The 26,609-nt window shown below is 31.8% G+C and overlaps 1 protein-coding gene across 1 annotated transcript; it reads right to left on the minus strand.

Annotated features, from left to right (window-relative positions):
- Positions 1-1,235: 1,235 nt before the first annotated feature.
- On the minus strand, positions 1,236-25,548 carry LOC132726353 (uncharacterized). Its single transcript, XM_060711664.1, has 5 exons — positions 25,534-25,548; positions 10,827-10,865; positions 10,464-10,502; positions 3,403-4,452; positions 1,236-2,743 (listed from the first exon to the last, which is right to left on the minus strand). The coding sequence occupies exons 3-4, from the start codon at positions 10,465-10,467 to the stop codon at positions 3,590-3,592; spliced, it is 867 nt and encodes a 288-aa protein (XP_060567647.1). The 5' UTR covers positions 10,468-10,502; positions 10,827-10,865; positions 25,534-25,548; the 3' UTR covers positions 1,236-2,743; positions 3,403-3,589.
- Positions 25,549-26,609: the final 1,061 nt, after the last annotated feature.

The following is a 26,609-nucleotide window of genomic DNA, read 5'->3' on the forward strand; positions in this document are numbered from 1 at the left end:
TGTGTCATATTTTTTAGCTTATTCCAAAAGCCTTTAGGGTCGTTTGTCTGTTCAATGAGGTTGTCTAGCTCTTTATTATAGAATTCTGATTTAACCTTTTCACAATGTTTTTTTAAATATTGTTTTAGCCTCAATATATGCTTCAAGGTCATTTTCACCTCTACTTTGTCTATATACTCGTAGTAGTCGGTACTTAGTTGTTTTCAGCTCTTTACACGAGTTATCAAACCACTTTGGTTGAGATCTTTGATATGGTGTTTTATATCTTTTCAAACAGCATTCACCACATTCGTAAAATAAGTTGTTTAACTTGTCTACAATTGTATTTATGTTTGTGTTGTTATTTTTAATTTCCATTATAAATTCATTTAACCATTTTGATGATATTTTTTCTTCCAATTTTGTCATATAAAGTGATGTATTCTCTTTATTGAATACATATTTCTCTCTCTTGTTAGTATTTTCATTTTCAACTACTCCACCTCTATTTAAGTTCATTTGCACTGTATTTAGTTTAAACAGGATAGGAAAATGTTGGCTTTCAGTTTTATCGCCAACAATAAAATAAGATATGTTATAAAATAATGTTTTACTAACTATCAAGTAGTCTATGACGCTGCATCCTCTTGATCCGACAAAAGTGTACTCCCACCATTATCGTTGTTTGTTCTACCATTTATTATGTATAGATTATATGTTAGGCATAGTTCTATAAGTTTTCTTCCAAATGAATTCATTACTGTATCCCGTGAATTTCTGTCTATGATATCATTATCATTTAATATTTCTTCACACTGTTCATATTCTGTAATGGATGTATCTATATTGAGTAGGTCAGATTTCAGGCCTGTTCTGGCATTAAAATCTCCGAGTAACATAATCAGATATACATTATCAGGGAATCAATACAAAAGTAGATGAAAATTTGTTTGTTTGTTTCATTTTACGCCTTTTCCAACAGTATTTCAGTCAAATAGGCGGGTAGTTTCCTATCCATCGTTCCTGGAGAGTTACACCAGTTACTACCTTCCTCCGCGCTAAACTACCAAAGCATCTCCTGGGGATCGAACCCACACCAGAGAGGTAATTGGATTAGAGGCCATCGACTCAAACCCCTCGACCACGGAGGCGGTCTAAGTATTGAATTTTTGAAACACCAGTTTTGGCCAGTGATAACGTGAACTCCCTAAACTTTAAAGTATCAAAGGATTACAAAAAAGCCAAGCTATCACATATTTAATAACAATACCACTGTCTCCAAAACTACATTACATATAGCCAAAAAGGTACACTGTCATTAACCTCGCATTCAAGGTCAAAATATTTTTGTTGAATTCAAACTTAAGCCTATTCTAAGTCATTGCAGCCATTAAGTGAAGTATTGAAGCATAATTATTACCATAAAAACATTTCTAAGCTAAGAAAATGTAAAATAACCTTAGAAAACAACCTCGATTCATTGAAGGTGACAGGGATGATAATTTTGCATTGCTTATGTCATGTATATTCGGCAATCACAAATAATAACATCAAAAGTTTTAATATTAATTTAATATGGTTAATCGATGGATTGATCTTAATTCAGGTTGAAATACTTATATAAATATACAGTAAATGCACACATCACATATTTTTATAATAAAAGTAGATAAATGAATTTGTCTAAAAATACATTGCTGTATCACAGGTAATTCTTTAAAAACCAAGACTTAAAATATACAGTCTTGCGTTTGAATTTATATTATAGATGTAAGGAAAATGGAACGATGTACACACTTACCTGTAAATGTGCAATAACCTCTTATCATCCAAATAAGCCCGAAGGCGTACTTTCAAAAACGCCTTACATACAAATTTGTCATAGCCATAGGCCAGACAGCAAGAACAATGAGCTAATTCTATATCATTCGTATCATTTATGAAATATTGTAAATAAACAAATTGAATGTAAATACGGAACCGTTTTGCAATAGCAAATAAGTATGAGAAATGTTACAAACAACTCAGACTTTCAAATAGCTATTAAAGCTGAGGAAGCATAATATTTAAATAATTATGTTCTGATTAACTTCCCTTGGAACAGGAAAGATATAAAAGTTAATATATACTCCTGGCGTATTTCAATAAAAGACAATACTATAAAAATATACACTTGTAAAACGTTTAAACGCACTGAAATCTGTTTGAATTGTAACCTCGCTATTGTTGATTTTTCGAAAGAGATTGTGCGATTATCTGAAGATTTGTATCAATGTTTTTTATGTCCTTGCGAACAGATTGTAAATCACATTTCATTTGTTGCATATCCCCATGCATGCTTTGAATTTGGTTTATATATGAGACAAATTTGTTTCTGATTCAAAACTTTTTAAACAATGCACTTTCAATTCTTCCAAAATAGGAACTATTGGAGTGACGACCACTGTCCCGTACGTTGTGCCTCCTTCTACAATCCCTATACAACAATTGTTTTCAGCAAGAAACACAAGGGCTCCTGAATCGCCAAGATCAGCAAAAGCACGGTCATTTTGTTTAACTTCAATTTGCTTAAAAAGTTTTAGAACTTCATCTCCAAAAGAAAGTGGATAGTTATCGAGATATTTAACTGCGGTATTATCAAACATTAAAGTTCCATTACGGAACTCTGTTTTGGATCCAAATTTCATCACTTGATTCTTCTTATTCAGCCTGTCTGTGCTACATATACGCCAACTGTCGTACTTGATATTATTAACGCTTGATGCTGTAAAATAGTGGGAAAGATCTTTCAGGAAAGAACATTTCTACAGTTATAAATTTCACTGAAACTGTAAGCATATTATAAAGATCATATTTAATATCATTCTTAAATATATTTTTTTTAAACTGACAGTAGTCAAACTTTATTTAACAGATCTATAAAATCGTACTTTAAATTATGTCACGTTAATATAACAACGTGCTTTCGATCTAAGAGCCCTCTTGTATATTTCATAAATATGACGGTAATATATTTTGATGTTTGTTATTTCGTGCGAAATATAGTCAAATATATGATAAAAATCAAATTTAGTCCTATTTCTCAAAATGAAAACATAAACAATCTTTTAAGGACGCATGGGTTTACAAATATGTGAAAATGGTCGGTATCTATCTTGCTTTATTTCAAAAACATTTGAATGAATAAAACACTAGAATGAATAAAAACTAAAGGTACTCATTTAATTAGGATGTAAGACACAAGGCACAACTGCCACACAGGCCTTAAGCGGATCATGGTTCTTCATATGACACCAGTACTGTTTGAGGTCAGGAAGCGGACACGAGTGTAATAAATATAAGTTACTTAGGAATCGTTTTGCAGGCAAGCTTAAGTAAATATGTTTTACCTCATGTTAATATCACCTACAAAAATGTAAATACCCGAAATAATTGTCGCCTCTGGAAAATCTGCAGACTTTGGTCGTCTGTCTGTGATTTTGAACAAAGCCAGTTCCATTCCAGATTTTGTTCCAGAACCTGATTCGCAGATGAATTGAACGGTGTGTCCTATTGGAGATGAATTCTGATCAGCAGGCTGATAAACGTTTTTGTACATATCGTGCAAAGGTCACTTTAAGGAACCCCTATAAGTTGTTTTTAATTCCCGCAACTCATTTGGACTTAAAAGAACATGTCCACATGTTAATCCACAAACTCCAAATTGAGGATGGTCTATAAAACAGCCAAGGGTACCTCGGACATATTGACCATTATGGGAATCTCCTCCTATTTCACAACCCATCATTACAGGATCAAGCCTTTCTTTAGATGTACGTACAAAGGGAATAAAGGCCCCCTCTCTTACATCGACAGCAATGCCGTCATAATACTTTTTAAATGGGTCTTCATCAATTGGAATGTAATTCTTTTTCTGGACGTAAAGAACGATACACTTTTCAGGCAGCAGTTCCCATGAAGCGCCAAACCCTTTTGACCGATTTGAGCATGCAGATATAATTGACAAGAACTTGTGTTTTTTCATCAAAACTTCAGAGTGTTTTGAAATGCAGCTTTGAAGTTTTTGATAGGACTCTTCATCTAATCCTTCTGAAGCTGATGTCTGTTGCCTTAGTACATCAGGGCCTTCTGAGCTAAATTCGCCGACGTATTGATTGACGAATGAGTATGTAATCAATTTCTCTAAACCTAGAGGCTCTGTACTAGTGTCACCTTCTGATTTGTGTTTCAAAATTACAACAAAAGTTATTTTATGCGGGTTTTGAATTGTATAAGCAGCCCAAACATATGCAATATTGTCATGTTTCAATTTTATATGTTCACATATTGCCTCGCATGTGATAGTTATCTCTTGGGAATTCCTCTCGTAAATCTGACACATCTCATCAAGTATTTTTTGGCTTGGCAGCTTCCCCGATTTAATTAATTTTCTAATTTCTTCTGAACAGAGAAAGGGATCTACATCGTAATCACCTGGAAACATGTTAAAAGTATAGAGTGTGCATAATTTTATTTTAAGTATTATAAATAATGTAAAGAATGAAAATTAATTAATTACATTGAAGGGTAACAACTCATGTACAATAAGGTTGAACAATTCTACAGAAAAATTGATATAACATCATTAAAAGCTAAAGAGAAGATTGAGAGATGACAGTTTATTAGTAATATATTCATGTAAAACATTAAATTTTGTGGATCCTGTTAGAACATAATAAGATATTAATAACGTTTAACGCCATACCATTTATAATAGGAGGAGTTCCATGGGGAGGAACTGAAGGATGGAGTTCTTATGATAACGGGTCAGGATTTATCTGATAACCGTCACGGTGTTCCTGGAAAACATTACGGAATTTCTCGGAAAAGTTTTGTATATACCGAAGAAACACTTATCGAAAATAATGATTTTTATCTTTACAGGAACTCAGTGCCAGTTATCAGAAGAGATCCTAACAAAGTTATTTTACGAACTCCATCCTTCGTGTAACGATTCCTACCCAGTGATGTACCCACCCTCCACCCGGACCGGAATTTGTCATTCTGGCTTTTCACGCATTGTGTCCGTTATCGCTATTATACAGTTTAAAATATCTGAAAAATTGTGATCCCTCGGAAGCAAAAATCACAACAAAATTACGTGAAAATTACAGACACGATTTGATTGATTCTGTACACGAGGGATAATTGAAAACTGCAATATCCTTGTGACACATTCATTTGCGCTTTCAAAAAAGAAATCCATGGAACTTTTGATTCATCTGTAAAGTATTTTGTTTTCAAGGAAAGACATTGGTATATAAATAGTAAGTTTTTCGTTTAGCATATGACTATACAACTTTCCGTAATGTTAGTACAAGCATTCATTCATAAATATAAAGGTGCCACATATTTCTTTGTTAACGTTAATTTCAAATTTTGATTTTATAATATAGAAACTGTTTATCGTTGATGTTGGATTTGATATGTAATGCGGTCACGAAACTTTAGGTAAATATCTTTTGAACTTATTAATTTGAAACGTTAAAACGATTTCTTTAAAATGAATTTCATCTCATACAGATGCCACTGTGATAGAATGCTACTCTGCTTGATTGCAATTCTATGCTACAAACGGATGGGAATGAGTTATCTTACTTGTAAATTTTATTAGAGTTAATGAGCAAAAAAGTCACTGTTTAGACTACACTTATTGAAAAGATCAACAATTTGATTTTGCAATACAACTGGTTTGAAAGCAGATGTATAAGAGGTAACAATTTACTAGCGACAAGTTGAAGTCGGCATGAAAACGCGTGTGACAAATCTAAAATATTTCAACTAGTTTTATAATATTGCCATTCAGATTTTGTTAATTGTTTGAGTTTTATTTCTACTGCATAAAAAAAATAAATTCGGTATTTCTGGTATGCTTCATGTAGATCTATTCATTGTAAATGAAATAATGTTTACTGAAACTCAGTAAAGTTCACTTTTTTATCTTTATGTTGGTGAAGACGGCGTTAGAGAATATCTAATTGTTACTATATTTCGTGATAAAATGGTTCCCTCGAGATTATTTCTTTAAAAACTGAGTTTTCTGTAAAACAAATCGATGCTTAACTTTTTGTGCGAAATAAATTATATGATTTGCAATTATACATAAAATTATTTGTTGCAGCTGTTTTTATGGAAAACTAAGATACTTAATGGTAACACTGCAATGATGACTAAAAACTTGATTATCCTTTGTTTACATGTACTTGTAATGTTCTAACACGTAGCCGCTGAACGTATGTTTAAGATTAAATGTAAAGTCATCATAAAGCAAGGTATTTCTTAAGTTGCATAACAGGCATAAAAAAAATAAAAAAAATAAAAAAACATATGTGGACACGTGAACAAGCTACATATTCCATATTATAGTGAGTTATATATCCACACTCACTTGCGGACAACATTTCCAGTTTTCTAATTTTTCATTGTGATGTATGACATATTCATTTGAAACAATTAAGTATCTTCCAAATATTTTCAACATAAAATAGCTATGGGTTCTTTTAACCACTCTATACATACATTATTTAAAATCGAGAGAAACCCTTATGTGATGGATGGCCGGTGGTACAGTATTCGGGTGTGTGCTTAAAATACGAATTTCTCAGCGACACTCCTTGGTGTCCGTAGATGACCCTACGAAATTAAAGTTCAGCTTTTTAAAAAAATGATTTGTGGTCGCCGATTTGATTGTCTGATAGAAAACAGTTTATTTTATTAAATATTTCAAAAACGTCTCCTTACTGAATAATTATTAAAACCTGCATTGATGAATCACGAACTATTTTAGCGTGAGTTTAAGAAAAAACGTTATCGTTAAATCAAATTAGCATCCTGAAAATTATTGTATTATATGTATAAAGTCAGAATTTATGCGACAATAACTCCTACAGAAAGTTCAAGCAATATCATTAAAACTTTATGCATATGTTTCCTAGTTGATCAACTTTCAATTTGTCTAAAGATTTTTCTCAATTCTCTAACATTTTGGAATTCTTATATCAAACAGCTGTTGGTCAGATAGAAATGATTGTTGAGAGATAATCTACCAAATTTTCATATATATATTACTTGCCTGGACCCTATCCTTGTATATGTATAAAAAAAATCTTTTTAAATCTTTTTGTTAATTTTTGATATTAAATGAAATAGAAATAATTCAAAGTTACTAAGTAATTTGATTCGTTAGGCCCTAAAGAAAGATGGTTAGTTGTCTCTATATGTAAGTTATCATAGAACAAATATTCTTAAAAATCTGCAGAAAGATACAGGGCATCTCTTGTTTTTAATGTGTTTACCTTTTAATTTGGAAACGGACAAGGTAGGAAGTGAATTGACGTCCGACGCTGGAGAAGTTGATATCTTGCAAAATTATTATTTAAAAAACTTTGGCCGAAACGTTGAAATAGTTTAAAAGAAATGCCATGCATTTTATATTACAGTACCAATAGAATACAAGCAAAGCATTGATGCACAGCATCAAAGGCGACCCAAAAACATGTTTGATCAAAAAATGACAAGAATAAAGATCAACAAGGCAAAGGCAAAACCAACGTCAAGACTTGCGCCTAATTAGTTAACATAATTAGTTAACAGAAGATATGGACATAACATCGGTACCATTACATGTGACGTGGAGGCGCAGGACCATAATTTAATTGAAAGTTGGTTTCCAAAGAATAGACACTGTCTTGTCAATATTTAAAGACGATTTATATTCAATTAATCAATCACTAATAAGACTCATGCCTTAAGAGAGAATTATTCAGATTTATTTTACCAGATACAAGGATTTATGAGTCATCAGCTTATAACAAATGCTTAAAGCTTATGATTGCAGACATGTCATTGCCATATATTAGAAAAAGGGACCTAAAAGAACCCTTTGGAGACACCATAAATACTTTGAGCAGTTATAGAATGAGAACCAGTCACATCCACCAGCTGATGTCTATCAAAGATAAGACTTGAGGCATATACCTATCATTACCTATGCCAGATGTTTAAAATTTCATGTGCAGTATGGTGTGATCAACTGTATCAATTGCCTTTTGTAAACCTTAAAGTAGCATGCCTACAAAACTGCCTTTGTCCATTTTAAATATAATACAATCTGTTAAACCAATCAAACATGTGTCAGTTTAAAAAAAGAATTTAAACCCTGACTGGAACTACCTGACAATGTCACGAATCCTTGACCTTCAGAAGACATACCGCAGTTCTAAACCGTGACAGATATTTTAAGATACGTTAATTAACAGATTAATTCTTAATTAATACAAATATGAAAAAGAAAATCTGACGCACTCATAGTCTAAATTAAAATAGCAATTTATATATTTTATAATTACTTTTACTAAGAAGGGCTTAGACAATTATTGGTTGCGCCACAATTCAGAATATAATATTTTTGAGACTTAATAATTATATTGTTTAATCCAAATTTTAAAATTATTTTATCACTTACAGGACAAGTACTGACATTCTAGCTGAGAGAACATGGAATATATATCTATAATACCATGTAACCGTCCGGATGAATTCTAACATGAACTCTTTCAGCAATGGTCATGGACACTAATTCAACCTCAATTTTAAACAGATCATACTTGCCAACGCTCACATGGTCAGAAAATAAAACTATTTTGAAACATACAGTTCGTAGAGCTCTAACATATAACCACAACGTGCAGGCTAAGTCACCTTTAAAAATATTCCTTTAACACTATTGTAAATAAAGTTATTAACCAGCAAACACTAGGTTTAAACCTATACCCTGTAGACTAATCAATACATTTATTGTAATTTATAACTTTAAATGTAAGTCTTATACATTTAATGATAACTTCATAACTGTAACTCTTTAAATATACAGTCTCATCAAATAAATATCACAAGGCACATGCTTTTTAATTAAAGTTTGGAATACAAATATAAATTTATATTTGTTTACTTGATTCTTAAGAATAAAAATAAAACTAATAAACACAGATGACATTAAATACTAATAATAACAGCTCCTACCATGGGCAAAAATCGCTGCATTCCATTAAAGAAGACGCCGGTCAATGGCGTCGCCAAAATTTGTTTTCTTTATTTCATAAGACTTTTTATGCTTTTCGAAATTTATGTTTCCAATGTAATTTAAGATTTAAAATATTTAAAACAACATACAGTGTAGTTTGGTTTTAATATATTTATTTAATCTCGATTGTGAAACAAATTTTTGCAACTAATATTAATCACTTTCGAGACCGTTTCCTGCAACAAACTAGTACTGGTGTCACACAAAGAAACATGGTCGTGACCCGATTAGGGCACGATCCCAAGATCCACGGGTTGTGAGGCAGAAACCTTAACCACTAGCTCATGGGTCCCTCGAGTACTTCAGTGTAGTAACTAGATAGAGAACATCTAAAACAACTTAAATCAGTACCATAAACTGCAAAGTTTCAGAACAAATTGAAAAAGAGTTAGTTCATTTAAGACCTCTTAATTCTCATAGGGAGCAGCGGTTTGTTTCTAACTCACAACCAACAATTGACATCATGCTCAACATTTGACTTTCTAAGTTTCAAAATTAATGTTGAGTTATACATTCAATATTGAACATTTTGAAAGACAAGCTTGTATTGGATTCTCTACATTCATTTTGATGTTAAAAACTAACGAATATCGAATCATGAGGTGAATTTCTTGGCTCAACAATGTTTTTGTTAAATGTCAAGCATATTGTCTAGCTATTCATTTGTTTTTCGATTATATAATTGTAAATTACGAATATTGAACTGAATGTCGATTGTCTAGCTCGACAATGTATGTTGATTAAAGATTATGGATTGTACTGCCAGGTTATTGCACATACATGATAATGGTCACTGCAGCTTTATTCGTGCCCTTAGTTACGGAGAAATCAATATTTAACCATCAGCACTTGTATGTTTTTAATCAATGATTACCAATAGCATATTACTTTAATACAGATTTCTGTAAAGTTCTGAAAATGGAAGATTCTGCAGGGATATGAAAACAAAACGATTTTTAATCGCATGCCCTTTGTTATGTTTGCTAATTGAAAATGCAAATACTGTAAATTCATGAAAACTAAATTTTAATAGCAATCTGTTTTATTAGCTGTCAATATATGTCCCCTCCCTTAAATTATTCAATAGGAAATGAATTCTATAAAGTTTATGACTATGCCGATAAACATGGACAGTTCCAAATCCGAATCTTTTTTGTAGTAATAGCATGTGACTGCTGAACTAATTTCCATGCCGTCTTGTCCGAGAGTGTCATGTCGTTTTGATATACTTTGAACAAAATTTTCCACCGTGTACAACAGTAATCATTCTGTCGGTGGTAATTTCATCAATAATTATACGGATATACACTATATACACTATGTTAAATGCAGTTCAGAAACAGCAAAAAGTTTGTATACTCACCCATCCTTTTGCTTCTTTTAGGTATGGTGAAGTTTATGTCTGTTAATAAAAAAATACAAGTGTAAATGATTGGTTCTTTCAGATACTTGTATTAAGTGCAGCAATGATTATAAGCAATATTTTTTAAAATAATAAAATACATCCAAATCATACCAAATGTCTTTGTTTCGTCCCAGTTTATCAAAAGTATTAATTCAAGAGAACTTTTTCCATTCATTTTTACACCTTGTACAACAATGGTCATTCTGGCAAGAACAACCGTTGTACAATAACAAGTGGTTTTGTCATGTTCAGTTATACGGGCATTCACAATATTAACTGTTGTTATTATCAATACAGAAAAACAAACGTTTATCTACTCACCACTCGTCAAGCTTCTTTTAAGAATGGGTTTTTGCGTATCTGTAAATATAGGTTGTAAGTGTAAAAGATGTAATCTTGAAGGAATTGCATTTGTTGAAGCTATGATAAAAAGCGATAAAACTTAATCCAATCATGCCAAGGGTCAATGTCCTTATTTAATTTTTTCAAATATATCATTTCATAACCATTTTCCACCTATTTTTCACCTTGTACAGCAATGGTTATTCTTTCGATAATTCCCAACCGATGTAAAGTTCAAAATGTCATATTTTATTATAGTTACGGACTTTCAATTAAAATGTATTACTAAAACTAATTTTAATTTTTCTTTCCATCACTCCCACTTTTAATTTTTATATTTTAAAAAATACATTCACTAAAGATTGAAAAAATATGATTTGTCAGTATCGTATCCGTAAATAACATCCTTAAGATGTTTGAAGTCAAGGTATGATCATCCTAATGCATAACTTTCAATTTGAAAAGTATTTTTAAAAATCTTCAAATACTGTCAACTGCAGTGAAACTTAGGATAAGGTTCTAATATCAAATCTATCATTCAGAAAAGTAAACACAACTCAGCTTATACACTCACAACATCTCTGCTTTTTCGATTTTTTTAGTCTATAACTAAATATTATAAAATGTTTCTTTGGCAAGAAATAACATGTGACTGGTAACTCCTGTAACATATTTTCAAAAATCCCACCAGCAGTTTGACCTGTGTAACCGTGCAAGGATTCCTATTTTAATCTCTGGCAACCATGTTGTACAGCAAAGCGGACGATGCTGGCAAAATGAACACCTATGGTTGGAACAGATGACTCTTGTGAAGTTGAAGGATAACCCTCACCAGTTCTACCTTTGGTAACCGGACAATATTATAATGACCATTGTTATTACTTTTGTTAATTTACCCCTTGTAAAGCGAAGCGGAATAAGCTAGTGATATGCACAAAGAGGGTAGGAGCCATGTGTATTTTTTTGATTCCGGAAGGCAGTTTGACCTTTGAAAGACGAACAATGATTTTCTATTTTTGAAAACATTTTTTGCAACAATGCAGAAACTGCTGGTAATATTGACAACTTAAAGAAGTTTCGTGGAAATCACAGGCATCAGCAGTCTAGCCTGTGACAAGCGGACAAGAATTTTCTATTTTTAGCTCGGGCAGCCTTTTTGTAAAACGATGTAAAACGTGCCCGCGATATGGACAACTTAATATTGTACTAATCACTCATGTGAAGTAATGTCAAAACCCCATCAGCAGTTCGATCTCTAAACAATGGACAATAATATTCAATTAAGTCGTACTTCATCAGAAATATTTAGATTTTAGTTATTCTACTTTGATTTAGATACTTTGATTTAGATAAATTTCAGAGCTGCTCTGGAGATACAAGAACTTAAAAAAAACCAGATAATTATAGTGAAAAAGTCGGCAAAAAGGGCCATAATTCTGTTTAATTTGTTCGCAGCAAAAATCCCGTCATTTACTTCCATCTACACATTAAGGTTGTTCATGCCTGGAAGTTTAAGCAAAATCTACCATCCCGTTTAAGAGGAGTTGCATTCACAAAATTTCTATATGGTATATTGTGAAAAAGTCAATAAAGGGCCATAATTCTGTTAAATTTAGCCGCAGCAAAAACTCCTTCCTTTACTTCTATCTACACATTAATGTTGTTCATCCCTGGAAGTTTAAGCAAAATCTGCAATCCGGTTTAAGAGGAGTTGCATTCACAAAATTTCTATATGGTATATAGTGAAAAAAATCAACAAAGGCCCATAATTCTGTTAAATTTGGTCGCAGCGAAAATTCCTTCCTTTACTACCAGCTACACATTAAGGTTGTTAATCCCTGTAAGTTTAAGCAAAATCCGCTATCCGGTTAAAGAGGAGTTGTGTGACGTACGGACAGACGTACCGACGGACGGACAAGTGTAACGCTATATGCTTCCCACTTTGTGGGGGCTTAAAAATGTAAAAAAGATTTGAAGAAAAGTATAATGATTTAAGTAAAAGTTTACATGTTTTTGGTCGATTAATAACTATTTTACAATTTTTATTACAATAATATATTACATGACTATTATCTTTGCATATTTTGTTCTCTAAATGATAATTCAACTGGATGTAATGTGCTGTTTGAATTTTGTTTCACTTTTATTTTGTTCACTTCTCAGTATTTTAACATTTCAAAAAAACATTTCGAAATTTTAGTAAAAATAACCATGAATCTAGATATATACTGTCAATTGAAAACAAAACATTTAACAAAATGAGCATTTTCTCATTTTTTTTTAATTATTACTCTCTATATATAATAAAAAGTCATGTTATTAATATGCTGCTACATGACATACAAAAGGTATTCAGCAAACACTAAAAGTGTCACCTCAAAAGCACCAAGTCATATTGTTCTAACAAGTATTTCCCTGTCTAATGCTTTCATACAATCTCCATATCGTAAAGTTCTTCAAGGAATCATGCCTATATTGTTATTAAACCTCATAAGGGTAATTCGCGAGAGCAGTTTTAAAACCGTGAGTGTCAGTGACCGTTGACTTCAAAGCACTTGTCCTCACCACTATGGGTTCGAATCCTGACAGAGACTTTGGATTATTTCATGTGAGAAAGCTATCAAGATAGCTTAAAGAACGTCTGTGGTTCTACTTAGGTGCCCGTTCGTGCCTGAAATAATGAACGGAATGGCAACTGAAGTATTTTTCCATCAGTAAAGCTGGAACATCGCCATATATGACCTGTACTGTGTCGGTGTAACGTAAAACCCAATCAAACAAACATAGTTAACAAGATAATATATAAGTGTGATAAGTTGCCGTTCAATTTGACTATGAACTGCGCCCACCTCCATTTGATCCTGGCCTTATTGTATAAGATTCTGTGTTATCCTGACATTATATTAGATTACAAGTCTAAGAATTTCCAAGTGTCACTTTTTGGTATAACAACAACACTATTTCTTTTAACTTTATTGTCTTTAGTCAAGATGTTCTCCAAGAAAATGTTTAAACAAAAACCATGATACTTTTTGCATTGTTCACATTATTTTCCGGTTTCTCTTTTTCGAATGAGTTTACAGTAGATTGACGACCTTGGCCATTTACTGGACTTTGAAAGAAGAAATAGTGTAGGCCAATGTCTTTCTCTGTCGCATTTAGACTGTAGTCAAACAGACACTAAAGATAAACCGCAAGCCCTACCCCACCGGGTTTAGCCACAAGAGATCGCTGAAGTCTTTAAAAATAGGACTTCTACCAGAAGTTGTTCTCATCTTTTGTAAATAGATTACATGTTATTGCCATCACTTTGCAGTTGTTACAAATCAAATAGTCCAATAATTCAATATTGAAATATTGAACACTTATCATGAGAGTGGTCATCAGACACCTGTAATAACGTGAAATTGTAGAAAACAATTAAATGTTTATAAATTAACGTAGGAACCATCTTTCTCCCAGTTAAGTCTGATGATGATCAGTACGTACTTTGTATTTAAATAACTCTTTATTATAATCTAAATGAGAACCGTTACAAAATAAATTATTTCAAATCTATGTGGTATGAAGACAATTAAATATTTATTTAATTATTTATTTATTTATTTAAATTTACAAGTAGTTGTATATTTATTTGTGTAAAGATTACCTTTTTAAAAAACACTATATGATATTTCTCTTAGAAAATTAATGTCTACCAGTCTTGGATGTGATTGTAATCTTTAAACAAGCTGAAAATATAAATAAAAGTAATGTATGAATATTAGGAACATAAATATTGTCTTACAATATATATAAGAAAATGCCTTATAAGACAAATCTAACCAAAAAAGGAGCATGCGAAAAAGCCCTATTACTTATAAAAGTTATTTTAACAGCTTTAATGTAGCTCAGATTTATCACTTGAATACATTTTGGTGTAAAGAATGAAAAAAATAAGGTTTAAGAAAAACAAGTTAAAAATAGTTTTCTTAGCATAAAATTTCACCTAGCCGACAAGCGTTGTATGTAAAATCCCCATTGCCCAATGTATTGATGGTTTTATTTATTATTAAACTACATAATATACGAAACACATCATTATTTCCACTGTCAAATAGAAAAAGCATACCTGATATTTGAAACTTTCATAAGAAAATCCGCGTTTCCTCCGTTTTTACTTATTATTTCACTCCTAAAAATTATCGGGCATTTCGCGAACAAATTTTTCATCAAAAAATTATACGTCTTTTTAAATTCACTTTCCGATAGGCTATCTAAACGGGTATTTTCGCATAATGCGCGCCTCGGTTTGTTTGTCAAGAAAATGACCTAAAACGATTTTCGCAAAAATTGAGATAGGGCCTTTTCGAAGCACACCGACGTTATAACAGTCTGATCATTCATGAGCAAGGTTTCCTTGAACTTATTGTTTCTAATTTCCATGAACCTGACTTCTTTTCAAGTGTTTGTGCAATATTCCAAGAGATGGTAATAATAAATGCTTTCCTTTTACTTGAAATAATGGCAACTTCATTACAAAAAAAAAACAAAACAAAAACAAACATGTATGTTAATTCAGTTGGTATCCAATCAATACAGGTACTTATGCCTGCATCTGTTATTATGAGGCGCTATGTGTAAATACTTTCTAACAGCAAGTACGAAATTAAACTTACGCTGCCTGTCAAATAAAATATTTCATCATATTTCATTATGGCTCGATCAGTGACATATTCTTTAAAACCGAAAATATAAACATAAGTGGACATCCTAAAAGAACTGGGCATATTTACTGAGCAGAAGCTATCAGAAATGGCAACACCTGTTGTGATATTGTTAACATTTCGAGAGTTAGAATGATTGGAAATTTCAAAGTCATCCTGGATCAGATCAGGCGAATTGCATTTCAGTAGTATATTGGCTTCTTTGGGCATGCGTGGCGGCCTTTATATTTAGAATGTGATCCTTCTTATATAAGCAACCAACTTACAATTCGGTCAATTAATCGGATCCGAGTATTTTCTGTAAATTAGAATATTCGTTGGTGTATATTAGACGACGCAAAATTTGTCCCTTAATATTTAAACATATCAAGCGTCACATGCAACTGCAATCTCGGAAATACGAGATATGTGCATGTCAATGAATGAAACGAACAACTTAGAGTCAATATAAGTGAATGGCGAGACAGGAAACAGACAAAGAGTATTTGTTTGTAAAAACATGTTTAATGAGCTAGAATAGGTCGATAGATCATTACAAGAGAAGCGGACATACAAGAGTCATTTGCAATGTAACGTTTTTGTAGCGTTGCCGATAATAGCGTTTGTTTTAAAATTAGATTATACTTGAAACCGGAGAACGAAGTAGTCCGTACCAAAAAGATTTTATGTTAAAAACCGCCTTAATATTTGCATTTGCAAGAGATGATTCCGGACATTAGAGGTTGTTATCTGAATTAGACGGCGTGACACCCTGCTATTTACAAAACCACCAAATTAACCAAATGGGAGCCTTACAATGTTTAGAGTGTTATCCCAATGATTGTCAAAACTGATAAATTGTCATGACGAGCCTGCTACTTATAAACATACTAGCAGAATAAAAAATGTACCTACCGGTATATAAACAAAAAAAACGTCGAAACCCCTGTATTTAATAAATGAAATATACCGACAGAGGATCCGTCAATATGGAATATTACAAAAATCTATATCGGAAAATCGGATACATGCGAATGTTTAAGATGTCACGTAAGAATGAAGTGACTGTGCCCTTAGAGAAAATTATAAGTGGTTGCCTAACTGTAAATATGCATAAGATAAATCAGGGCCCATCAACAGACAAGACAGAATGTGTTTGGATCAACAACTATGGCATCGTCTATTGGATTTGGAGGATTAAGCTCATCTTTGTAAAAAACATAACGCTTTAGCGCAGAGTAACTATAAATATATACGTTTTACAGTGGTAACTTGGTTTAAAGATTCTACGAAATCAGTTTAGACGGGAGTATTACGAAGCCACAAAATATTTACTTATGATTATGGAATAATATTTAGAAAAAAATGGAACACCTCCTACATTTTCTACGTTACTCTTAAATGTTCACATTGTAAGAATCTAGTTTATATTTTGGTTATATATATACAAATAAACATCACCAACAGGAAATAGTATTTGTCTTCTATTTTTGTCTATTCCAGTAACGCAAGGTAGCTTTTCCGGTCTAGAAAAGTTGTATCAATTTGTTAAGGCCGATGAATATTTAAAAATAGGTCGGCATAAAATTAGACAAGTGTTATAAAGTCAGCAATCTAAATCACTGACGAGAAAAGCCAGACGAAAATTTTCTCTGTCTAGGGTTATCGTGGAAGGAATAGACAGTCTGTGGGATATAGACCTGATGGACATGGTTGACTAATATAAACACAATGGCTGTTACAAATACGTTGTACAAGCTGAAGATATTTTCTCCTTTCTCCCGTTATGCCTACATCGAATCAATCAAATCCAAGAAAGGACTTATCATTGCCAATGCTTTAAAGCGACTTTAATCCGGCTCTAGAAAACCTTAAACTGTACGAACTTATCGCGGTATAAAATTAAGAAGTTAAGGAGTGAACAGGTTTTAAGAGTTCAAGACATTTGCCACATGTACACCCTACACACGGAGACTAAAGCGAATTACGATATGATGTATCAAAACGATAAAACATAAAATGTTTTGATTTATGCTACAAAATATAACTTAACGTTACATCGAAGTTCTCGGAAATATTCTATTTTTCTTACGTAAAGGATGGTTTGTCTTACTTTAAAAGAAAAAACGTTTAAGGTTATATTTTTTTACTAGTGTTTCTTTCCTTAGAGGTCATCGAAGATTTATTTCAAGATGTATGATGCTAAAAAATTCACTCTGAATATCTGATTACCTAGGAAAATACTAATACAAAAAACTGTGTCCATATTTTATGTTTCGTCACATTTGCATATTTACATACTAAGAACTAATAAGTTTCATAAATGTATTATTGAGGGAACTTTTGTTTGTGATTAGGCAATACCGTATTCCAGGGCAAGCATTTTCTTTTAAACATCCAAGACTGAAGATGTGTTATTTAAAAAGATATAGTATAATAAAGTATTTACCTCCATTTCACGGCCACTGACCAGGGTCACATTAAAAAAGTTAAAAGTTTAAAAAAAGAACTTATGAACATATATACTCCTCAAAAATAGTATATAAAACCACATGCCTAGACCACAATTAAGATTTAGTTTGTTAATATATATTCAATTACAACACCAAATTACGTCTGACAGATATCCTTGGCCACTCTCAAGGTAGGACTTAATCCGCCCTACTCCCTATAGTAAGTATGCTTAGTATATGTTAGTGTTCACCAGTGCTGTTCTGAAGAAATTAAAAACTTCGACGGGAGCGATAGCGACAGTGAATGTTTCTAATTCTGTAGAACAGTTACGGGTGAACACTTACATACTCAGTGCCATGCTTATTAAGCTTCATTAATATTTACGTTAATACGCAACTACCTGACTATTTTTACAAAACGCGGATCTATGAACCACTTTGAAAAATAGAAGGCAACTATGAACGGAATTTGATATATAGTATCAGCTTTTGTTCTTCTATGAAAATAAACACACGTAATTAATAGTTTCTTTAAGAGATAAAGCGTTTTCATTTGATGAAAAATAAAGCTAGACACTTATTATTTTAAGGTTTTAAAAATATTAATTTGGGATATAACTTGGTTCAATTTAATCGGGGCCAAATCAGTAAGCTGAGAGACATAAGCCCTCCCACCCCGTCACCCATATATGTCAATCTGGATTTGACTTATTAGTTACTTGTGTACTTGTATTTGATTATAAAGAGATCATTATATATATCGAGGTATATGATATTGACAAAGAGATACAAAAGCCAGATAGGTAGTTTATTTATATTAATTTCAGTAGGAAAGAAAAATGTCTGATGACACTTTTAACCATTTTAATTCCATTATTGGTTATAATTTGTAACCATAATCTACTAAAAACAAGACTACATAATTTTCCATTTAATTGTGCTTTAAAACCATTTAAGTTTGAGATTCATTAGATTCTGTATCGATGATCCATGGCTACTTAGAAAAATTTGTTTGTAATACTATGCACATTTTTTCCTCTTAAACAATTGGATGAAACCCTGTAAAATATCTGGAAAAGAAGTGATTCCTCGGAAGCATTCAAAACAGAAAAAATACATGAAAATTGCAGACTCGGTTTGATTGAGTCTGTATATGAGGTATAATAACATGCAAGCATTTAACAATCGGGAATAATCTCTTAAATTAATTTAAGAAGATTTTGTTTTTGATATAAACGCTTGAAAGTCCGTATTACAATTGACAGGTGTGTTTTGTTCAATTTTTGAAAACACAATAGAAACTAATGTGAATATTTTTCAAGATATGTAGCATTAACTGGTTCCAATTTAGACAATGTTTTCCTATATTTAAGGCTAATATTGCATATATAACTGAAATGATATAAACGTCAATGCTAATTTTTTACAATTATTCATTGTATAAATGTATAGTTATTACGAACCTGCATGGTTACAGTAGTGTGCATCTTATACCCAAATCTGATATTTGTTTCCTGCATTTTCATATACAATGTATTTTTATATTTTCTTTTTAACTTGTAAATCCAAAATGAATCAAGAAGAAAATATCATTTTCGCTTTCATGCATTATGCAAATTATCACTAAAGTTAAACCTGTGACACTATTATTTAAAGAAAGAAATCTATGGAAGTATTTATAAACTTTAGAGAATTTTGATGTCACTAAAGGACATTGGCATATAAAAATTCTGTTTTCCGTTTATCATATAACTAAAATATTTTCTACTTCATGCAATGTTCAATACATGCATTCATTCAAAACTATAAAGGTGCAAGATATACATCTTTGTTAATTTAAATTTGACATTCATTTAAAACGTTTATTCTTTGCTGTTAAGTTTGATAACTCACGTTACTAAAATTTAACTAAATAACTTTAGACCTATTAATTCAAAACGTAAAAAATAAGTGTTCACTAATACAGATGACAATGTGATTAAATGTTTATCGACTTAGTCATTGTAAAGACTTCACTTATTTATCGGGGAAAAAAACTAACTCGACAGAAAAGATAAATACATTGAAATGTGTAAAATAACTAGTTTGACGCAGATGTATAAAAGATAGGAACATTATTTGGATAATCATATTCTTTCTCATTTCTATGCTAAAACTACCCTTATCTTGATTGAATTTTTTCTATTATAACGAAATATACTGCTTGTTTTTCTAAACTCTTGCGTATGAAATCTGAAATGTTCATATTTAATAATATTTCAGGCATTTAAAGCGCGTTTCAACTAATATAATCGTTCTGTGAATAAAGGAATGATCCCGCCCGTGAAGCAACCTTTCGGAACACATCGCTGGTTTTCTATAATCCTTAGTTTGAAGGACGCGTCCGGAAAGTTTTGACTTACGTATCAACTGTAACAATTAGCCATGCATGCATAAGATAATATTCATACCTAGTTTTAATTCTACGTATTACTTTTTTTAGCCAAAATGCCTTAAGGTGTGTTATATGAAATTGTTCAATACATGAAAAGTTTGATATTGCTAGTAAGATATTGTTTAACTTTTGAGATATAATTTTACTGCATTAAGAGGAAAATTTGCATTATCACAGATGAATTGTAGCTGCTTAGTGAGTAAAGCAATTGCCTCAGGTGATGTCCATTATGTTCGTGTTGTTGTTGCTTGGTGAACTTGATTCAGATATGAAAGAAATACTTATTCAAAATACCATCTAAATCAGAAATTGTATTTAGTAAAACTAAACCAGCAAATAACGAAACCCTACGAATTATTTTTATTACTGCTAAGATGACGTAAATGACAAGAAATTTAAGTATAAAAATTCAAATTTTTCTTTGGAAACAACCATTTCTCATATAACACCAATATAATTGATCTAGGTAACGGAACCAAAATAATGACATTCCGAAGGAATTCGAAAGGACTCATATTAGCAATTGATTTGAATTAAATTGGTTTATGTAACAAACAAAGACAGTACTAGTGTAAAACACACTTTTATTATAAAATTGTGACATTCTCATTTAAACGTTAACATTCTAAGATCACTTACGAGAATTGAAGATTCCGGTTGCACCTTCAGCTTTGAAGCTGGTCCCCAGACGCCCTTAAATACATATAAAACATGCTGTTAAGTGTCATAAATGTCCGTTACGCACACAAAGATATTTACATACTTTTATTGATTTGCTTATATGTGCAAAGTACGAGTATTATTAGACTTAAATTAAGAAAACATGTGTTTAATGGGTGATCAGAAAGTATGAACACTTTTGTTGGAACTGCAACTTGTGTATTTGACGGGAGATGACTATTACACCTAAGCGGGTTGTCAAATATGTTCGTGTTGTTGCTTGTGTGGATTGTATGCAGTATTATAAAGTATAAAAGGGATATTTATTGCATGGAGAAATTTTACTCAGTGAAACTAAAATGGGGAATTAGGAAACGTTGCGTCTTTTTTTTCTATACCTGCTAAGATGAAGTACATAACAAGAATGTAAACATTAAAAATTCAAATTCTTCTTTGTAAACATCTATGTTTCCTCAGTTGACACCAGTATATAAATGATCCAGGAAACGGAACCGAAGTAATTGACATTTCGAAAGAAAGTTGCAAGTGCCCGTTTTTCTATTAGTTTGAATAAAATTAGTTTTTATGACAAACAACGACAGCAACATAAGAAAACAAAACTTTAATTCAATTTTTCAAGTTGAGCAAGATTGATCTAATATTTAAAATACTGACTGCCATGATAGGGAATGGCCAACAGTTGATATTAGGTTACGTTTGCGATAAAATATAAAACTGCCTTAAATATAAACAAGAGGGCCATGATGGCCCTGAGTCGCTCACCAGAAACAACTACTTTTCAGAGTTGGAAATTATCCATTGTCAATATTTTCTAATGTTTAATAAGAGCATAGAATATGTTTAAACAATAATTTGAAGAAATGCCATGACCTGGGGCATTTAAACTTTAGCTTAAACGGCGCCAATCAAATTAATATGACCAAACTTGATAAAAGACTACCTTATAATGCTACAAAGTTTGGTAATCATCTATCAACTATTTCAGTAGGAAATGTTCAAAGGTTTTTATATTTTTGGCTTTAGTGGCCCCTAAAAGTGGCCAATCAAATTAATATGAGCAATCTTGATGAAAGCGTACCTAAGAATCCATCAATTAGACGTTTAAAGGTACTTCTATTTTTAGCTTTAGCGGCCCCTAAAATGGGCCAATCAAATTAATATGATGGTGATCATTCATCAATTAGTTCTATAGAAGAAGATGTGTAAAGATTTTCATATTATTAGCTCTAGAGACCCCTAAAAGGGGCCATTCAAATTAATATTATCAATCTTGATAAAAGACTACCAAAAAATGCTACAGACAAAGTTTGGTGATCATCCATCAAATAGTTCTGTAGAAGAAGACATGTAAAGGTTTTTCTATTTTTAGCCCAAGAGACACCTAAAAGGGGCCAATCAATAAAATATGAGCAAATTTGATAAACGACTACCCAATAATGCTACAGACAAAGTTTGTAAATCATCCATCAATTAGACGTTTAAAGGTATTTTTATTTTTAGCTTTAGCGGCCCCTAAAAGGGGCCAATCAAATTAATATGATAAAATACTACCCAAAAATGCTACAGACAAAGTTTGGTGATCATTCATTAATTAGTTCTGTAGAAGAAGATGTTTTTTCTATTTTTAGCTCTAGAGACCCCTAAAAGGGGCCAATCAAATTAATATGACCAATCTTGATAAAAGACTAATCAAGAATGCTACAGACAAAGTTTTGTGTTTATCCAGCAATTAGTTCTGTAGAAATAGATGTTTGGAGTTATTTCTATTTTATGCTTTAGCGGCCCCTAAAGGGGGCCAATCATATTTATATGAGCAAAATTGATATCAGACTACCCAAGAATGCTACAGACAAAGTTTGGTGATCATCCAACAATTAGTTCTGTAGAAGAAGACATTTAAAGGTTTTTCTATTTTTAGCCCTAGAGACCCCTTAAAGGGGCCAATCAAATTAATATGAGCAAATTTGATAAACGACTACCCAAGAATGCTACAGACAAAGTTTGGTGATCATCCATCAGTAAGTTCTTTAGATATAAATGTTTAAAGGTATTTCTATTTTTAGCTTTAGCGGCCCCTAAAAGGGGTCAATCAGGTAAAAGAGTACGGAAGAATGGTACTGACAAAGTTTGGTAATCATCCATCCATTTGTTCTATAGAAGAAGATGTCTAAAGTTTTTTTTTCTATTTTTAGCCCTAGAGACCCCTAAAAGGGGCTAATCAAATTAAAATATGAGCAAATTTGATAAAAGACTACCCAAGAATGCTACAGACAAAGTTTTGTGTTTATCCAGCAATTAGTTCTCTAGATATAGATGTTTAAAGGTATTTCTAGTTTTAGCTTTAGCGGCCCCTGAAAGGGGCCACTCAAATTAATTTGAGCAAACTTGATAAAAGACTACCCAAGAATTCTACAGACAGAGTTCGGTGATCATCCATCTATTAGTTCTGTAGAAAGTGTCTAAAGGTTCTTTTTATTTTTAGCCCTTGAGAACCCTTAAAGGGGCCAATCAAATCCATATGAGCAAAAAAGACTACCCAAGAATGCTACAGACAAAGTTTGGTGATTATCCATCAATTAGTTCTGTAGTAGAAGATGTTTAAAGGTTTTTTCTATTTTTAGCTCGGTTGACCCCTAAAAGGGGCCAATTGAAATGACTTGAGAAAATTTAAGTGTGACTGTCACAAGGATTCTACAGACCAAATTTGAAGTAAATCTGCACAGCGGTTTCAGAGAAGAAGACGATTGTAAGAAGACGTGCATGACGACGGACGACGGTGTATCCCCCGTTTGATACTAATAGCTCACCCTGAGCTTTCGGCTCTGGTGAGTTAAAAAGAGCATTACAAGTTATTTCCGATGGATATTTATTAAAATCCTTCATGTGAAGTAAATTATAAAATTGAATGAAATTAGGCAATATGTTAACTTAATTTCACTTACTATATACCATTGAATGACCATTATGCCACTTTATTACTGATTTCTTATTTAAAAGATAATATTCTTAGATCACTTACGAGGTTGGTATCTAAACGTTTCTGCTGCATATACAACTGATTCACTGGGAAACGATTGCACTAAAATACATATTTAACATGCTGTTTATTGTTACAAATATGTTCATTACACAAATAGTTTCTGTGCAGTTCAGTGTATGCACATTTCTTTTTATTTTTTCAAAATATGTCAATGAGTATGTATAAAAATGTAGTCTTTCAAAATAAATAATGTAAAAACTTTTATATTACATCTAATTGTTTTCTTCGAGGAATCAAAATGAGCATAAAAACATTTAAGCACGACTCTCATGAATATATTTTCTCATATAAATTAAGCTCTTGCAATGGACTCAAACAAATAAACGCGCCAGAAAAGTCAAGATTTTCACAAATCTTTTGCGCTAGGAAAAACAAAATTTCGATTTTGTTGTATATTGAAATATATTAAACAGAAGAAATTATTTTAATAAATGCCAGCAACATCTGTTCTTTCCGTACCATATGCTGACTTGTATACTTACTTTACCATAATTACTAGTATTACAAATTGCAAAACCGCATTTGTGTCGATAATCATTAAGATATATGTCATCAAATACCATGATTAGTTGACACATCCCAAAATTTCCAATATAATTTTTCATCAAGCATTTATGCATACACTGATACAAGGTTACCTTGTAATATACTTTTAATCAGTTATGATTTCATAATGCATTATGATATATCAAATTACTTTTTCTTACATGCATGATGACGTAGTGAAAGCTAAAGCAAATAAGGTAGTGGCATCATTTTCAAAAATCAGATACCGAAATATTATCTCAGAGTCTAAGTATGCACAATTTGTTTTCCTGTTTTCTCAAGCTTCTCAACATGTCATGTGATGACAGATTTGGAATCGAAGTACAAAAATAAACAGCATACCAAATCAATTGATAATAATTCATATTCTCCTTATATAAAATCCTGTTTCCTGTAGGTATTTTATTGTCATATCCTTACCATTTTTCCGAAGCACAAGTCAAGTGACCATCATATCTATTACTTTCACTGATAATGCATGAAAGACGTACGTAAAATCAGTGTGAAATCATAAACGAAAATATCATTGTTTTCCCTTTCATAACTTGAAAGCAGTCATTCAGGTTTAAACATAAGTTCTACCTGGTCACATGTATATGTGCTACTCTTTTATACGAATTGAAGCTACTACACAAATATATATATTTTACCTTCTGGAAATCCCATTTGAGCTGAAATAAATGAAATGAAAGATATAATATGAATATGAATTCGAAAGGACTCATTTTAGCATCGATTTGAATTAAATTGGTTTATGTAACAAACAACGACATTACAAGTGTAAAACATGCTTTTATAATATCTTGTGGCATTCTCATTTAAACGTTAACATTCTAAGAATACTTACGAGGTTTGTATATTCCGGTTGATGCAACCGGAATATACAAGCTTTGTAACTGGTCACCAGACTCCCTTAAATACATATTTAACATGTTAAATGTCATAAATGTCCGTTAAGCACACAACTATTTTTATTGATTTGCTTATATGTGCAAAGTACGAGTATTATTTGACTTAAATTAAGAAAACATGTGAGTGATGGGTGATAAGAAAGTATGAACACTTTTGCTGGAACTGCAACTTCTGTATTTGACGGGAGATGACTATCAAATAAGCGGGTTGTCAAATATGTTCGTGTTGTTGCTTGTGTGGATTTTATACATTATAATTGAGCATTATGCCACTTTGTCACTTATTTTGAAATTCTTATTTAAAGGATAATATTCTTAGATCACTTACGAGGTTGGTATGTTAACGTTTCTGCTGCATATCCAGCTGTTAGATAGGACACCAGGGGCCGTATTCATAAAGCTCCTAAGGGAAATATTTCCCTTAGATTCTAAAATTTCCCTTAAAGTACGTAAGTATGTAAGTTCCCTTAATTTTTAAGAATTTCATAAGTTGCTGTTCATAAAACTCCTTAGGATAAAAATTCCTTAACTTTTGTCGATTTTCCCTTAAATATGAAGGTAACCCATATGCTCCCTTAAAAGTTAAAGGATAAAAATGAAAAACGATTTGTAAATTCCCTTTCTCAAATAACAAATCCAGCTACTATCCATTTTGGAATCGACGAAGTTTCACTCATAATATCCGATGAAAATAGTTCGTTCGTATATAAGCCGTATATATAAACAACACAGCTTTGTTACAACTAGTTTTGCAATCAAAACGAGTTTTGCAATGATTTTATTGCAAAACTCGTTTCGTTGACATGAATATATTGCAATTTAATCACAACCGATTTTGCAATAAAAAGAGTTTTGCAATAAAATATTTTTTCTATCGGATTTTATTGAGATTATACAAAATACATAATAAAATTTATCTATGTATATTAGGATTGACATGCAGGGATATTCGGGAATAAACAATATATATGCATATGATCAAACAATAATTTACATTCTAACTTTCATTATA

This window comes from Ruditapes philippinarum, unplaced genomic scaffold (genome assembly GCF_026571515.1).
Source record: "Ruditapes philippinarum isolate M1 unplaced genomic scaffold, ASM2657151v2 ctg6629_1_1_1_1, whole genome shotgun sequence".
NCBI classification, from domain to species: domain Eukaryota; kingdom Metazoa; phylum Mollusca; class Bivalvia; order Venerida; family Veneridae; genus Ruditapes; species Ruditapes philippinarum.